Source organism: Ictalurus punctatus, chromosome 16, assembly GCF_001660625.3.
Source record: "Ictalurus punctatus breed USDA103 chromosome 16, Coco_2.0, whole genome shotgun sequence".
NCBI lineage: Eukaryota > Metazoa > Chordata > Actinopteri > Siluriformes > Ictaluridae > Ictalurus > Ictalurus punctatus.
The window spans coordinates 19,101,753-19,119,741 of record NC_030431.2 but is presented as its reverse complement, the minus strand read 5'-3'; the positions used below and the strand labels follow the sequence as shown (position 1 = coordinate 19,119,741).

At 40.2% G+C, this 17,989-nt stretch overlaps 1 protein-coding gene across 3 annotated transcripts in view; it reads right to left on the bottom strand.

Annotated features, from left to right (window-relative positions):
• The window catches only part of pam (peptidylglycine alpha-amidating monooxygenase), an 81,178-nt gene that overhangs the window by 18,461 nt on the left and 44,728 nt on the right, over window positions 1–17,989 (bottom strand). For 2 of the 3 annotated variants that reach the window (XM_017489705.3, XM_017489706.3), the window contains exons 14-16: window positions 17,403–17,465; window positions 4,200–4,493; window positions 1,165–1,294 (exon numbers count right to left, since the gene is read on the bottom strand). In XM_017489705.3, coding sequence (XP_017345194.1) covers window positions 1,165–1,294; window positions 4,200–4,493; window positions 17,403–17,465 — 487 coding nt within the window. The remainder of the gene's footprint in view (window positions 1–1,164; window positions 1,295–4,199; window positions 4,494–17,402; window positions 17,466–17,989) is intronic. The other variant, XM_017489707.3, reaches the window with a different exon arrangement.

Here is a 17,989-nt window from a genome sequence, read left to right as displayed (position 1 = left end):
AAAACTTTGTTAATGTTAATTATATAACTGTGCAGTCGAATTCTCAATTCTGATTGGTCAGATGTTAGTTGATTAATTTTCTGAAATAGCTTTTTTCCATTTTTCTTTCTATGAAAGGTTATATTTATGCACTCTAAAACAGTATCGTTTCTATAGTAATAACTATAACTGTAATTCTCCTGTAATTGTTGAAATGGTGAATTTTTCATTAAGGAGACATTTATTTTTTTACATTTTTAGAAGGAGTCTCTGGTGTCAACATTTTTTAATGTCAGAGGTAAACTCGTTCCTTTAAGCTTTTAGACACAGTCTTAACTTCAAGAGAGAGAGAAAAGGGACTGACGCTAATATAATGTAAGTGATGAGAGGGACTAACTTGCTTCTTGGATGTTTAACAACACTAAAGGCAACTATAAATGGATAAGAACATGTTGTTCCTCAATAAAAATTTTAAAAAATCAAGTTAGCGCTGGGAAACAACTGCAGTAAAATTGATATAGGGAAATAATAAACTAGCCTAGTGTTTTTCAAAAATCAACAGACAGTCAACTAGCTGGAATTCATCATTGTTGGGGGAAATAATAATATTGAATAATGCGTGAATACACAAGCTATTTCTAGTCAGGAATTAAATCTTTAAAACAAACAAACATTTGCAAACAACTTATTTGTCCGTAAACTGCTCCCTTATCCGGGATTGTTCCGATGCCATTTGTATAGCCTGGCTGCTGCACTGGCTGGCACACAGGATTATAGGATATGTAGAAAAACCATGGATACATGTTGTCATCAAAATGAAAGCAACTAAGGGATCTCAGAAGGCATTACAGTTTGAAAACATTTGATTTGCAACATTTGTTCCTTCCTGCCTACTTAGGCATTTTTACATTACACACATACCCCTGGTGTTGTTACGTCAACTACTGTGTATGCAGACGAGAAAAATCGAACTGAGTAAAGAAAATGCCCAAGCTGTATATACACCGTATAATGCACATTATTTTTGTTCCCTTGGTTGAAAAGCACCGTAAGGTTTCCTGCTAAAATGGCTGCTACATTAACAGTTACCCTGCAGTGTGACATTTCTGGCAGGTGGGCGGGTGCTCATTTCAAGCCCTGCTGGACAGTGCGAATGAAAGTCCCTGTGTAGGTTTCAGTACTTACTTGACTCCCCATCTGTGATCTCCTCTGTGGAAGATAACCAGGTTCCCATCAGAGTCCAGAGCCAGACCGGACACCTGACCTAGTTGCAGCGCCACCTCCGGCCAGCCAGTCACCTCCTCCAGATGGGCTCCTAAACATCCACGCACACACATGCATACACACATACATGAGCAACCTTTAAATAAACCCAGTCATGACTGAACAAATTAGAAGATGGCATATGGCGGCATAATCACAATGGTGTAACGTAACCGAGGAGAAACCTGCTGACTGCCTGATCTGAACACCGAGCTGTGCTGTTTGTGTCTCAAGCTTCATTTAACGCTGTAATGCAATCCGGCAATCTGCTAACTTGGGTCTGATCCAGTGCGTCTGAAAATCAAAGCGACTTGTGTATCGTTATCGTTCGGAAGCATTTGCTGGATGGCAGGCAGTCATCAAGCCCAGCACATGCCTGAAAGAGCAATGGAGAAGCATGAAGCATCAGATTCAAATGAAGGTGTAAACGGCTTTATGAGGCTTCGCCACATTCACACTGAGCTCTACTGAGGGATTAGCTGCTAATTTAAATTTTTTCTGCTTTCTTACACTGCTGAGTGTTTAGGGCTTAGTGCTTATGATGTACAATGACAAATGGAAAAGTTAACCCTTATTCAGTAACAAATCTTAAAGTATGTTATTAAGTAACTACTGTGAATTGTTCATTGACTAAAGTGGAATTAAAAGGAAAGGGTTACTAGAGTGAGGAATTAGGCCGGGAAATACGGTGCCGCTGTTTTTTTAAAAATGAATTATTTAACAATGTTTACAAACAAATACAGCAGCTGATTTAATAGCAAAGCTGTAATAGTCCTATTTTACTATTTTAATCTTTAAATTTGTAAAATGTTAAAATATTTTTAAATCATTTATTATTCTAGACATTAATTGATAGTATCATCAAATCGAAAACTGAAAATCTTTTCCACAGATTTTCAGTTTTCCTTCCTGTTTTGCTGGCAGTTCAACAAACCTTTGTATCTTGATGTATACTGTACATCATGTATAAGAGAAACGTCTTCAAGTACCGTTATATGATTTTCTTCTGTCATATTTTTGCCATATTTCCCACGTCTACTGAGGAATATGAGTCCGGACCAAATGATGGGCCTTGGTGGTTAAAAAAAAGAAAAGAAACTGTAACTAGATGACATGGCCATATGTCATCTTTTAAAGAAAAAAACAACTTCTTTTTTTATGTACTTTTAAAGAAAAAAATCTATAGAAATTCTTTATAAAAAAAAAAAAGCACTATGAATAAGGTTCAGACTGCACCAAAGAAACAAATACACATTTTTTCCTCTTTTTTGCCCTCAAAATATTGTTGACATAAGAAATAAGGCCATTAAATTGCAAAAAATGACAAATTACACAAGAAATTTCAGTTTAAAACGTCAGAACTATTTAAGATGTTTATCACAAGGCTATTTCCCTGAACTCAATTTTTCTGGCTACCCAATGGCTTTGTATTGCTATGAATGGCATGAAGTAGTAATGGAGTATGAAATCACTGTGAGCCAAAAACAATAACAACGCCTTTTCCAAAACAGCTTCATGATTAATAAACACGGTCTCTCGCTCACACACTCATACATGCACAGAAATGAAGTGAAGATGCTCTGATGTGTCTGATGAGACTTTTTTGCTTGGCAAAAAACAAATAAATGCATGAGCATACCAATAAATATGATTTACAGTGCTCAGTCTGTGGTAAATATGGTTTTGATTGTACTACAGAATCACAAATTTATCAAATGGGGAAAGACAGGACTCGGATGGAGGTGACATAAAATACTTCAGATTATTTATATTTTAATATTTAGTAGAAACTCAGATGATGTATGGCCACAAGATGAGCGCAACAAATCTGAGGTCCTATCCAAAGCAATTTGCAGAGACACAAATGTGTCCATCCGCACAGGTGTAGTCTTCTCTTCTGGATCTATAACTGACATGCTATTCACAGTCTCTCTCTGATTTGTATGTATTCCTGCCAGCTTTTCTTCTCTCAGCTTTAAGCTTAAAGTCAAGGGCACAAAAGCTTTCCCAGCAAGACGTGGACGGGAACAGCAATTACAGAGACTGAGGCTAGAATAAACAATGCAGCTTCTCCTCCAAACTGTTACAAGCAATCGCATGAAATTTCATTCCTTCCCCCACCCCCCACTTCTGGATTTGTAATTGGATCCCGTGGACTGATCAATAGCACTTTGACAGCGATCCAAAAGACACACAGTGACACTGCAGGGAATTTGACATCAAAAGTCTGAACTCTGCATCCAAAAGAAACATGGATTGTACCAGCAGAAAATGAATGCAAATGCAATTGCTACTGAATGGCAGATATTGATGTAAAATGGCTCTGCTTGAGTGAAGCTGTCAAGAAGTTGCATATAAAATGTCCATTTTCAGAGCTGAAAAAGGAAAAATGTCTGATGAAGGAAAATAAGTCAAGGACCTCCTAACACGGAGAACAAGAGAGAGGAAGTCGGACTTTGCAAATTGTAGGCACCTTTGAGGAGCTGGATATGAGAAATGACATGTGCTGCCTCACATTAAAATGCCTTTGCTATTTTTCACGCAGAGCTCTGCCATTTCTGTTCCTTTTCCCACTTGCCGAAAAAAAAAAAAAGAGGGAAAAAAGTGACAAAGCCTGTGGACATGGCCCAGATTTTTCAGAACAACCTCACAATCTCAGGGTGAATTTTCCCACTGAGATTAATGTCTGTAATGTGATGATACAGCACTGCAGGTCCAAAAGAAAATCATTTCCAGTCAGCCTACTCTTTTGTTCCAAGCTAATACACCACACACTGCAAACCTACATGGTGACCTCACTGCCCTCAAAACCAAAGATAAATGATAGCAATGAGATGGGACGGCATGGGAGTCAAAAGAAAAGCATTCACATGGACGTGCGAACGAGAGAGACAACACCATGCCCTGTTTTTTTTGTTTGTTTGTTTTGTTTCACGTAAACCGACACCAAGACCCACCTTGATTTTTGGCCACTGCCACTCCTGAGCCTGGCAGTCTGGCAGATACTGTCTTGGTTCCCGGAGGCCTGACAGTGGACTCTAACTGGTGAAACTTGTGCACTCTGTCCCTCACCAGAACTGCACCGTCTCTGTGTGCGTAGCCTAGCCTGGGCCAGCCCAGGTCTTTCTTTTGCATTATGCTATCGATTTCGGCCACCAGATCCGCGTGGGCCTCCGTGGGGTTATACTTATGCACATGGACAATGTCCTCACTCTCCCCTAGGAGTTTGGAGAGAAGGGAATAGAAGTCACCTGCACGGGGAAAAATATAGGGGAAAGACAAAGAAGGAGAAGAAGGAGGAGAAGAAGAATGGTCCATGTGAATAGAACTGCAGGGGAGTGTCATCGGACTGCTAGTCTCTGATAAAAGATAAACAGATGTACAGCACTGTACACAGCAGACAAGGAGTCATGGAGAGAAGCAGGCGTATTTATCTGTTTGTAAGTAGGTGTGAGAGTGCGTCAGTGCTGCTGAATGTGTATAAAATGTGTGTTGTGCACATCGTGTGGATTTCCAGGATCATTATGTATCATTTCTAACCATTACAATAACATTATCAAATAACCTCACTGTAGCAATCTCCCCAAGTTTGGGCGGAAATGAGGAAGCCAGAGACAGGCTTGGACCAACTCAAAAGGCACATCATTTTATTTTTCGCTTTTCAGCTTCTCTTAAACACACACGGCTCCGTGCAGGTTGTGTGCTCTCTCTCTCTCTCTCTCTCTCTCTCTCTCTCACTCAAGGTGCATGTCTCTCTCCCTCTTATCGTCTTTCCTGTCTCACTGCAACACAGAACATTCATTAAGAGAATTCCCCACAGGAGTGCATTCACTACCACTCACCTTCTCCGGCTCTGCCCTCCATTCACACACCCCCGCCACCTGACTCATCCCCCACCACCTGACTCAGGCCAGGGAGCCATCTCCAGAAACTCTCTTCTCCATTTTGGTCTTGGGTCTCGGGCACGCTGCAATCGCTACTATCTTATCAATTTAGGGACGCACTAGCCCATGGATGGAGAGAGGTGGTCTCCATAAAGGACCAGGGTGGATTGACCCGAAGCTGCTCCCACTCTGGAACAACGTGGGGAGCAAAACGAGTACTTCGTCTCCCGATGCGAACTCCCGTAACTGATAACCCCTGTTATACATCCGGAATTGACATTCTTGCACCTGTAGCAAATTCTCCTGTGTTATGTGGCTTTTGCTCTCAGGTCAAGAAAGTATTGAATTTTGTTTTTAATGTTGGAAAGTCCTTCCTCCCAATGTTCCAGAATGACATCGAGCAAGCCGCGCAGCTTGTGTCCGTACAATCCTGCAAATGGGGAGAACCCCGTGGAGGCTTGCAGGACCTCTCGTGCTGCGAGAGGGGCACTAACCACTTATCCCAATTCCGCGCATCATCGTGAATGAACTTACGAAGCATGTTTTTAAGCATTTGATTGACCCATTCGTCTGAAGATGATAAAAGCTTATGTGAATCGACTTAATCCCCAGCAATCCGTAAAGCTTGCATAGTGTTTGTGACATAAAACATGTGCCATAATCAGTCAGGATCTCTTTCGGGATCCCGACTCGGGAGATAACACGGAATGTGCCTCCAGTACATTAAGTGCGGAGACGCTGCGGAGAGGCACCGCTTCTGAGTATCGCATTGCGTGGTCCACTAGAACTAACAAAAAGCAACGCCCTCGTGCAGTTTGATCTAATGGCCCAACGAGGTCCCTACCAATTCTTTTGAAGGGGAGCTTGATTAATGGGAGTGGGTGCAACGGTGCTTTTGGGGATGGCGGATTCACCAGCTGACATTCACGACATGCCGCGCACCACCAGCAGACATCGCCGCGAATGTCTGCTGATAAAAGCGGGCCATGAGACAGTTCTGTGTTTTATCCTGACCTAAGTGCCCTGCCATCGGATTAAGGTGAGCCACCTGGAATAACCATTCCTGACGGCTCTTCGGAACCAATAATTGGGTCGTTTCTTCCTGCGTATGAGTGTCCTGCGTCACTCAATACAACCTATCCTTAATAATCGAGAACTAGGGGTGGGAGAGCGTAATCGGCTGACCAACGGTTACTCTCATTTGGTCAAAGATGTGCCCAAGGGTCTCATCGCACGACTGCTTCAAGGGAAAATTAGAAGGTAATATGTTCCCATGTTTTTATTTTAGTCACATAAGGTAACTCTTTTGAAACACACACACTATATTTTTGGCTGAAGAAGTCTTATCACTTGAGCACACAGGAATGCAAGTTATTAAAATATATTCTGAGAGCACATATTAACTTGTTGCCTAACAAAACTTAAAAAAAAAAAATTATTTACAAATTAGCTCTGAATAAATGCATGTCATTTATGATGTACTTTATTTTCACCTAGTAAAATTATTGTATCTTCTAAGCAGATACAATAAGAAAGAGGGTATAGGTATTAAAATTGTTCTTTTAAAAAAAAATTGATTTAGCTCAATCTCGAAAGGTGTTCTATAGGGCATGTTGTGCACATCGTGTAGTGAGCATGCATACATTATTATGTACATACATTATATGGACAAAAGTTTGGGCACACCTGACCATCACAGCCATATGTGGTTCTTCTCCAAACTGTGTTGGAAGCACACAAATGTATAGAATGTCTTTGCATGCTGTGGCATTACAAATTCCATTCACTGGAACTAATGCTCTTGGGCAAATCTCTATAGCCACGCTCCACAATCTAGTGCAAAGCATTCCCAGAAGAGTGGAGGTTAGTATAATAGCAATGGGCGACTAAATGTGGAATTGGATGTTCAAAAAGCACATATGGGTGTGATGGTCAAGTGCCCACAAACTTCTGACCACACAGTGTAGTTCATTATGCTTATTTTGGCATAATAAATTCATTGTATTAATGCATGAAAATCCTGCAAGTGGAAAATAACAGATATCTCCTATGAAATATAAAATCAATCTAAATATCGGCACAGAAAGAAACAAATACAGAATCTGAAACTATAAACAATAAAATGATTGGCTCCTCAGGATTTTCTTTGCTTGAGAAAGTGACTGTTTTCACCTTCTCCTGTTTGTAAGATATAAACAGCCAGGCTACATAAGCCTCATTATGCTCATGATCGAGGCAGAAACTTTCAAGAAATCACAGATTTTCTTATTATTTTTCCGTTCCCGTCTAATTACAGATTTATTCACTGCCACGGTACTAAAAACCATATTCTAAAAGGACAGAGAATATACATGGCCTTTCTTCCTAGGGAGACTACTTTGTATTCAGTCTGCTAGATGACAGGTCATTTGGCAAGAAAAGGTCAGCTCATCATTAGGAAACACTACTTTTCATCCAGCCATGTTTCATGAAGACTCTGCAAATGCTTCATGACGACTGCATAACCAGCACTACATTTAAAGAGGAGACCTCAAATTAGCGTTGTGATGATTAGCTAACACAAATCACCACAAATACAGCAGTAAGCTACAAAACACCATATTTGTATATGGTAGATATTTGTATATTTGCATAGGTCTATTCTTTCTGCACCTTCATCCGATATGATTCTATCCCCATCCCACTGCTCCGCCCAGACAAAGCACCTCCACTTACTGATTGGTCTCTTCCTCTGAACAAGCACAGTGGCCCAAAACCCCACCCCCTGTGATGTACGATTAGAGGTCGCTTCTTGTTTATTGAGCCCATCAATCAAAACTGGCCAGCAAACACGCCGAGACAAACCGTCTGACAGCGCCTGGATTTGTGTCCTAATAACAGCAAAGGCAAATATAGCAAGTGATTTATCAAGCTGCCCAGCCGTGAGCTTAAAAGCCTGGAGATAATGAGTGTCACAGCTATAGCCGGCTGCTGTGGAGACAGAGGTGCAGTCACACTTAGACATGTCCTCTTCCTCATCCTAATCCAAGGCTCTAACCGATGTCAGAAGTGGCCAAGAGCCAGAAATCTGCTCAGAGAAAAACCTCTGAGCCATAACAAAAAGTCCAATCTGAAGATCTGTTCATCAAACACAATACCACTTAGTCTAATATGAAAGCTTTTACACTTTAGGACCTGAATTCAAAATTCTAAGAACATGTTTTATTTGGAGGCACTTTTGCTCAAAAGCATCTCTAAAGAAAAGCTCCACTGGCAGAAAATCAGAAATTAAAAAGGCAATGTATAATTGTTGGTTTACAAAATGTGCTTAGACAGTCTGAATCACAAAGCAATTGAATTAGCCCTTAGCTCATCTTTATAAAAAAAAACTTGACTTGTGTTTTCTTTTAACGCTGTAATAACCTCCCTAACAGGCTTTTAGATTGATGCTATTATTAGGACCTGACCTAGTGAACTAGCAATAGGATTTGTATTTGCTAGAGACTACAAATCAATTTTGTAAATCTCTCTGGATAAGGGCTACTTCTTAATGTTGTAAATGTAATTAGTTGATGCTTCATCAGAACTGCTCCTGATAAGTGTCCAAAATGAACTTTGGAAAGCCAGAGTTTTTATGATATATACACGCGCACACACACACACACACACACACACACACACACATGCACACATGTACAGTGCATCCGGTAAGTATTCACAGCACTTCACTTTTTACACATTTTTTTATGTTACAGCCTTATTCCAAAATGGATTAAATTCATTATTTTCCTCAAAATTCATAATATAATGACAATGTGAAAGAAGTTTGTTTGAAATCTTTGCAAATTTATTACAAATAAGCAAAAAAGCACATGTACATAAGTATTCACAGCCTTTGCCATGACACTCAAAATTGAGCTCAGGTGCATCCTGTTTCCTCTGATCATCCTTGAGATGTTTCAACAACTTGATTGGAGTCCACCTGTGGTAAATTCAGTTGATTGGACGTGATTTGGAAAGGCACACACCTAAGCCATGAAGTCCAAGGAATTGGCTGTAGACCTCCGAGACAGGATTGTATGGAGGCACAGATCAGTGACCTCCATCATACATAAATGGAAGAAGTTTGGAAGCACCAGGACTCTTCCTAGAGCTGGCCGCCCGGCCAAACTGAGTGATAAGGGGAGAAGGGCCTTAGTCAAGGTGGTGACCAAAAACCCGATGGTCACTCTGACAGAGCTCCAGTGTGTCTCTGTGGAGAGAGGAGAAACTTCCAGAAGAACAACCATCTCTGCAGCACTCCACCAATCAGGCCTGAATGGTAGAGTGGCCAGACGGAAGCCACTCCTCAGTAAAAGGCACGACAGCCCGCCTGGAGTTTGCCAAAGGGCACCGGATCCCCAAGCATAATGCTGTGGGGATGTTTTTCAGCAGGAGGAACTGGGAGACTAGTCAGGATTGAGGGAAAGATGAATACAGCAATGTACAGAGACATCCTTGATGAAAACCTGCTCCAGAAGGCTCTGGACCTCAGACTGGGGTGAAGGTTCATCTTCCAACAGGACAACGACCCTAAGCACAGAGCCAAGATAACAAAGGAGTGGCTACAGGACAACTCTGTAAATGTCCTTGAGTGGCCCAGCCAGAGACCAGACTTGAACCCGATTGAACATCTCTGGAGAGATCTGAAAATGGCTGTGCACCGACGCTCCCCATCCAACCTGATGGAGCTTGAGACGTCCTGCAAAGAAGAATGGGAGAACTGCTTAAAAATAGGTGTGCCAAGCCTGTAGCATCATACTCAAAAAGACTTGAGGCTGTAATTGGTGCCAAAGGTGCTTCAACAAAGTATTGAGAAAAGGCTGTGAATACGTATGTACATGTGCTTTTTTGTTTTTTATTTTTAATAAATTTGCAAAGATTTCAAACAAACTTCTTTCACGTTGTCATTATGGGGTATTGTTTGTAGAATTTTGTGGAAAATAATGAATTTAATCCATTTGGAATAAGGCTGTAACATAATAAAATGTGGAAAAAGTGAAGCGCTGTGAATACTTTCCGGATACACTGTGAGAGGGGAAGGGTAAAGAATTGCATCATCTATTTGAAAGCTTGATTCAAGGATTTCAAACTTCTCTCATAGCCTGATTAAAGTGAAGGACTTACATGACTCTTCTCCACCTTGTTCCATTTTATGATTTAAACTTCAACGGGCAATCTAATTTAAATGCCGCTAGTGGTTCCATTACAAGTGAATCTATGGCCACTTTCATACTTGGTATTAACATCCATCTCAGGTGATACAAAAGGACAGTAGAGACAGATATAGTAGATATAAAAAGGCTATACAGCCCTGTTAAAACTTTGAATGTGATATAGGAACCAAAAAGAAACAAACATGTTATTGTACTCAGAATTAACCAATCACATTGAAACTCGTGTTCAGAAGTAATTAATCATACACCTGTCATCAATGAAGCAATTATGATGGAATCATGCAATGGGGCTACTTCTCTTCAACTTGAATCAATGATAGTGCCAAATACCAATCTATTTTGGCACAAAAGCTGCACACCTTTGTTAGACAGCTAAAGAGCACTTTCCAGCATGATAATGACCAAAAGCACAAGTCCAACTGAATAAAGGAATGGCTTCAGAAGTAGATAATCAATGTTTTATAAAGGCCCGGGAATGGCAATTTGATAGATCTAGAGCATTTTTGCAAGGAAGAGTGGCATAAAATTGTCAAATCAAGATGTGCTTACTTGATAAGACTCTTACAAAAGAGTGCTGTATTACAAGTAAAAGATGCTCAGACATAGATTGTCTTGGTTTTATTTAAAAAATAATAATAATAATAATTTCGACAGGGGCTGTGTAGACTTTATAGATCCCACTGTACCTGTTCACACCTGGTATTTTCTTTATTTCAGTTTCCGCACACAACCTATGATCATATTTAGTAATAAGGTTGCCAAATCTAACAAAAGCATCCCAATATCACTTCCAAACCATACCCACAAATCCTAGTTAAGGCCAAAAGAACTTAAAAACACACTATATAAACACTGGGATAAATATAACCCAATTTGTCAGTTTATATAACATATAAATATAATACAACACACTTTATGTTAACTGACTGAACATTGTTGGATTATGTGTAGAACCAAATGCTGGGTTTATTTAATAATCCACAGGTTGGTTCTTTATGAGCCAAGCTATGGGTGATCATCATTATTATTTCTGGGTTAAGTCAAGTCTATTCATGATTATTTTTGAAAATATTTTAATTTGAAAATTAGAGGGGGGAAAAAAAAAATCATACAGTAATGGGCAGAGCTCACGTTGAGAATGGAAAGAAGACTGCAACTGCGAGGAGACTTTGCATGGCTGGAAGGCGCATTTTAATATAGAGAATTAATATAATCTGTGCAAAGTGCCCCAAATCAACCCCTTATGTGTATTAAATACGCTTGCTGCGATAGTCGGTGTTCCCGGTGTTACACGTGTTCGGCGGCACACCAATTACATCACTCGCCCACCGCGGCACCGCCCCCACCGTCGTTTTGCTTTTTCAGAATAATAAAAATCATTTAGTCCAGTTAGAGAATGGATGCTACAATTAAAAACTGAACGCGTCTGCTCAATTCAGCATGATCCGAATGAGTCAGAGTCGCAGCACAGATCAGATTTCATTTACCACATAAGAGTGAGGTGAGCTGACTGACAAGATGATGACGAAAGATTTGGTTTCAAAAATTCTATGTTTAATATAAGCGAGTTTGTCTTTGTACTGTTTTGCTGTTGTTGAGTTTTTCAATAAGAATAATAACGAATCCACCATTCAAGCAATTGCTGCCCCTAAATTTCCGTTAATTTGAAAGCGCAAGTAAAATGCGCACAGCCACACGGGCATTTATAAGTGATTTAAAAGCGAGGAGGAAAAGCAGTGATTACCGGTGACACCGGTATCACCGGTGTTGACACACATCGATTAACCAGTGGGAAAATTTCAGTCAAATTACCATCAAATCCCTAGTATCAAGGGTACGGCTGGATGGATCGAAAGCAGCTCAATTCCACATGAAAACCATGAATCTGGTGACACTGGTGAATAGGCGGTTTTTAATGTTGCCAGGATGCAGCAGGACACATGGCTGTCCCAGTACAAATATATTTAGTGCTGTCCACTTTGGATCCAATCACCTGAGATGGATCTAAATTCCAAGTCTGAACAAGGCCCGAGTCCTGAAAGACTGTTTCCGATTCAACAACCCCTGTCAACCCATCTATCAGTGGAAAGTGATCACAGGACCGCCAAAGGCCAAGCTTTGTTTGAATGGTGGACAGCAGAGAAAAGACATGACACTGACACATTAATTGCTGTTGCAGTGATATGAAGAACCTAAATGATATCTGACAAAAGAGCCAATGTGTGTAGCTGCAAAGTAGTCACAAAAGATAGCCAAAAGCACATTTCTTGTGCACATTAACACCATAGTTATAGTAGGTTTATCACTCTAAACTGGTTCTCAAATAAATGTTACAGTTGGGGTTTAATACTGCATGAAGTAGCTTCTATTAGTTCTTCAGTAATCCTGTTCTGTGAAAGGCTAATGAGGATGTGCAGGGCAATAACAAAGCAAGAGGCAGATGGGCTTGCATCTATTCTAATCCTTAGAGATTACTTAGCATATTTGATTCATAACCACTGTGAAGGCAAGACGCTGACTGAATTAGTACAAATCTCAGGAATGCATTCTTTTAAGCCGGTTCTGTCCAGACTTTTGTACCGACCTGTTAGTGTTAGAGCAAGCAGCAATCTTCAGAGTTAATTAACCACTTTATTTGGTTTAGGAAACCAGATGGGTTTTTTTTGTCTAGAGTAATGTAACAAAAGAAGTGAAATAAGATGCAGCTGCTAGAAGAACCAATTCTGATTGTGCACAGTTTCAGTGTGGTTGAAGGATGCTCCAAATACTTGACACAGTAAATTCTGAAATGACTTCAGTATGTGTACTGATCAAGGGAAATATAAAGAGTCACAGTAAGATGCATAGATGGCAGCCAATGGAGGCAGAGTGAAAACTCACTTTTGCTGACCAATGAGGCTGTCAAGCTTACAGTCAGGGACTCTTTGGTTTGGAGGAGCCATGGCAACAGAGCAAATCTGTTTGGCAGCGAAACATATGGGAAGTGAGAAGAAGCCTTTTAGCAATGCACGCCTAACAAGATCCTGGCTAACACCTCGCTGGTGTGACGTGTTAAACTAGTTAGGATTTGATCTCCGATAATATAATCTAATATGTGTGTGTGTGTGTGTGTGTGTGTGTGTGTGTGCTGCTCAAAATTTTCGTCCAATTCATTGTTTGGTGTTGCTTATTTAATACTGTTAACCCATATCCTTAACACTGCATACAACCCATGATAATGATATCTAACATGCAGCTATATAAATCAAAAGTATTATCCGTTGTATCAACCATGAACAAAGTAGATTAGGGCTTGGCTGGCTTATGGATTTTCCGATGGCTGAATGGCTTAGTGTGTCTGCTTACAGTATGGCCTGTTCAAACACAGTAGCAGAAGAGTGACAGCATTTACTCTACATGCAGAAAAATCCAGTGTAATCAAAGCACAAAGAGAATCTCTTGGATTGTATAAGCATTGGGCAAGGTCTCATTTGCAGACTGAGTCTCACAATTATTTTTCTGCCCACTGCGGCTGAAGTGTTTTAGCAGTGTGTGACTCAGACAGTGACCGTGAGCACAAGAGACACTGGGTGTGTAGGTGGGGATCTGCGCAGGGTGTCGGCAAAATAACAACAGCAATTTGGCTCTAAATCTCTTGTGCAACTTTTTAAGATGGTGCAACTTTTTGTTTTTAGTAATGTTCCACTAGCTTTGCTGTCTGCACTACTGGTCTGGGAGGGTAAATGTACACATAAAGATCATTTTTGTTGTAGTTGGTTTTTATTTTTGTTTTTCCAGCCACTGGGTTGAAGATCAACATATTCAAAGCACTTCTCCATGGAACACTGCGGGTCAGTGCAGCAACAAATGAAAACCAAAAGACCATCAGTATTCTGTCTGTCCCATTGCATAACACTACCTACAGAACTAACTCTCTGGAGGCATTTGGGAGGTGACTTCAGCTCAAAAATTAAAAGATTTGAAAATCAAAGTAGGCACATCTCATTTGATGTTAAATTGTGTGTGGCGCTGCTGCGGTTCTCCCTCAGAGGATCAACTACTGAGCATGAGACAGAACACATTTGTTTTAATAGCAGCGCATGCACCAACTGCAGTGAATGCAAATACTTTAGGGGATATTGCAAAGAAGTGCAATCACTAACAGGGAATGTTAAAATACAGGAGAGCGAGATCTGCACCTTTTCTGTGGACGAAGAGCAAATGACGTTCCACACTACGCATGCAGCGCACTAGGTGAGGTGTACAGCTGAATATCCAGTATATTCTATTCTACAATATTTGGGGCATAAACAAAGTGAATAGGAAGCTATTTGCGCCTAAATCTAGCACATAAAACACAGTCAACTTTATGTGAAATCAAGATAAATAGCAAGAAATAAACATTACTGTGGGCAAGTCATTAAAATATGTCTTTTAAATTTACCGGAAAGACTTTTGAAAAGTAACTGAAACTTTGGCAGAGTGTCACAGCAGAACTGAATTTTTTTGCTGGTAGAGAACAAAGTGTATGACGTTTGCATCTGACTGATCAATGGGCAGCATAATTTATTTTTTATTTTTTTTAGCTCCACCAGTGTCCCAACTTAAATAAAGCTACAGGCAATTAAATACGGCATGGCTGGCATGGTAGTGAAAATGACTAGTCATGCCATAATTCCCAGTTGGAAAGCTTAATTATTAAGCTTCTTTAGTTTGTTAGTGTCACTTGCCACCAAGCAAACCTGATTTCTGAAGAAAATATGATCTTCAGTGATGGCACAAAGCAAGCTAAAATCCGAAACCCAATCTCATTTCCACAACCAAATGACTCATAACTGTGAAAGGCTTTCATGCCATTAGGGGCCTTTAATCTCAGTATTGACATTCAAACATTTCCACAGTTTCTAGCACAATCTTTTAATCCACTAGAAACTCCTTTAATATTCCCAGTTAACATTTTGTCTGTCCACAGCTGAATGTTGCTTGGCATGCACTGTACCAGGCCTCTCTCTCCTGCTGCTGATAAGAAATGGAGCATTTTACTAGAAAAACATGCATCACAAATGGAGGATGACTCTCAGAAGGGCCAGTAGTGAAGTCTGATGGTTTATAAACACCTGAGCACAGTCTGGCCCCATTCTACCGATCGACAGGCCAGCACGTTCTCTACCCTCCGAGGGTAGGCACATGCTCCTTTAGTGATAACGACAGCACAGTTTATCACACGCCATTTGCCACAGATCGTCCGAAATGACCGAAGTCAGGAGGCGACTCTAATCCGTATGTTTGAGGGATTCGAAATTGAGGCGACTGTTAAACAATAACGTTTGGATTAACCGTCATGACTGTTAAGCACATCGCTGAATTAAGAAACGATGAACACCACCACCGACTTTGGCAACACCAGTGAACACCACATTAACCATTTTTACTCCTGTTATGCCCTCTTTTGACTTAATACTCCTTGATTTATTACTGTGACAATCATGGGCAGGAAAAAAGTATAAACTGTCATGTACAAAATAATCAGACCACTAGAAAACACATGCTTTGGCAATAACTCAATCAAAGAGTTTATATACACTTATACAAACTCATAAGAAAACATTATTCATAGTCTAGATGAGTCCGTCAATAACTAGAGTTTGAGAAATGTAGTTTCTTTATATTTTTATGGTAATTTTCATTGTATATGAAAGCAATTAAACTAGCAAATCAGCTGAGTAGTCGCACAGCATTGATAAACACTACACGCTTTCATTCAATTTACACAATCTGTCATTTTAATCCTACCTCAAGGTTACTGGCGGTTTATGTAAATCAGTCACTTTGCTGATAAATATTTATTTGGCGGCTTTTATGGTTGCAAATTACACACAATGCTGTCCTCCCATTGAACATGTGACCTTTTTTTTTTCCAGATGAGAGCAATGATGCATTTTAACAGCTTGTCAATCAAATAAGCTGCACCCTAGTTCAAGGTGATGTCATGATACATGACCCAAGTCTAAACAACTTGCACATTTTAGTAGACACTGGTTACTAAAAGCATAATATTTTTGTCTAACTGGTGTCACTATTGAATCTCTATAACCCAGTTAACATGTAAATATCTTAGTAGTAGTAGTAGTAGTAGTAGTAGTAGTAGTAGTGTTAAAAATATGCCCCCATGTTGTAGTACATTCACTTCATCGTATATTCTGCTTCAGTGGCATCGCCCTTGAGTTTCTGCCGCATTAGCAACAAGCAATCAGAAGTCTTCTCTGTTATGCTGATTACACGGTGATGCCGTCGTGTTCTCGGCCTGGAGCGAGCTCTCAGCAGGTGTGCGAGGATTAAAGGATAAAAAAAGCAGTTAACAATGCAGATGCCAGCTTCACAACATCAAAGCGCACTGCTCTGATTTGCATTCGTGCCACTCTTATCTCTAGTTATCTCTAGCTCATCTGGGAAACAGAGACAGAAAAAAAAAACACAAAGTGAAGTAGTAAGAATTAAAAAAAAAAACTAAAAAAAAAAAGATAAAAAGAGAGCCTTTACTTTTTACTTGCTCATCCCTTATCCTCAAATTGATGCTTAAACCCAGCAGCGGAATCTTTATACACAACTAGGTTTAGAGAAGCTCAACAGTGAACGTGACACCAATCTGTCACGATTCACATCAGAGTGCAAGCAAAATAAAATCAAAACAGAAGCTCCTCGGGGAGAGTTCCTGCATCCTCACACAACAGAGTGGTTACCAGGGCAACACAGCTTCAAACATCAACCTTGAACATAAAAATGTGATATCTTTAGTCACTTAAACTCGGTTTATAGCCTGCAGGCAGAAGGGAGAACCTCTAGAACTAACGAGAGCTGCGCCACTGAATAACCGCTACCAGTCTGCGGAATCATTTATCTACTTTATTTCTAATTGCACCTTGTTATGCTACTGTACACCTGATTCTCCGAGATGCTACTAAAACCAGACTTTTTCTGGGGTTTTTATTTATTCTTTTTAACAGAGGGCATAATGATGTGTTTCAGTGCAATCTATGATCATCAGCAGGCTCGGTTTCTCATTAGCACAGTAATTTTTTTATCACTCTCGTGGTCTACTCACCCTGATCCAGAACCTCCTCCTCCTCCCTCTTTGGTTGCTGGAGCGCGGCGTCATCTCCGCCGTCTTTGAAAACGAGGAGAGAGAAACCATCAAATGACCTAGAAATTATTCCTGATTCGCATGTAATGAAATCAGAGCAGGAATTATTCGTAGGCAACCGCAGAGTGAACGTTCAAAATCTGCTTTCGGGAGTATGCTGTTTAAGGAGATTTACATCTTTCAAATGTATTTTCCTAAAATTAAAATAAAAAAATAAAAAAAGGGATACACGGACATTCTAAATTAACAAGGGCTTGCTTTTTGCTTCCTGCCTGACAAACATTGTGACCCCGACAGTTCACTTCAGAATTATTGGCACCCTTGACGGAAAAAGAGCAAAAATGAATGCATGATGAGTAACAGGTTGTGTATACAGGTGCTTGTATCGTTATTTTCAAGAGTAGAACAAAAGTAGTGCAATTTTTGTCTATAACACAGTTTTCAAAATGATCTGCACCAGTAAAATTACTATTTTGTGAAGCCCCATAGAGAATAACTGCACTAAACCCTGTCCTCTAATGTCGAACAATGTTGGAGGCACTTTGTCC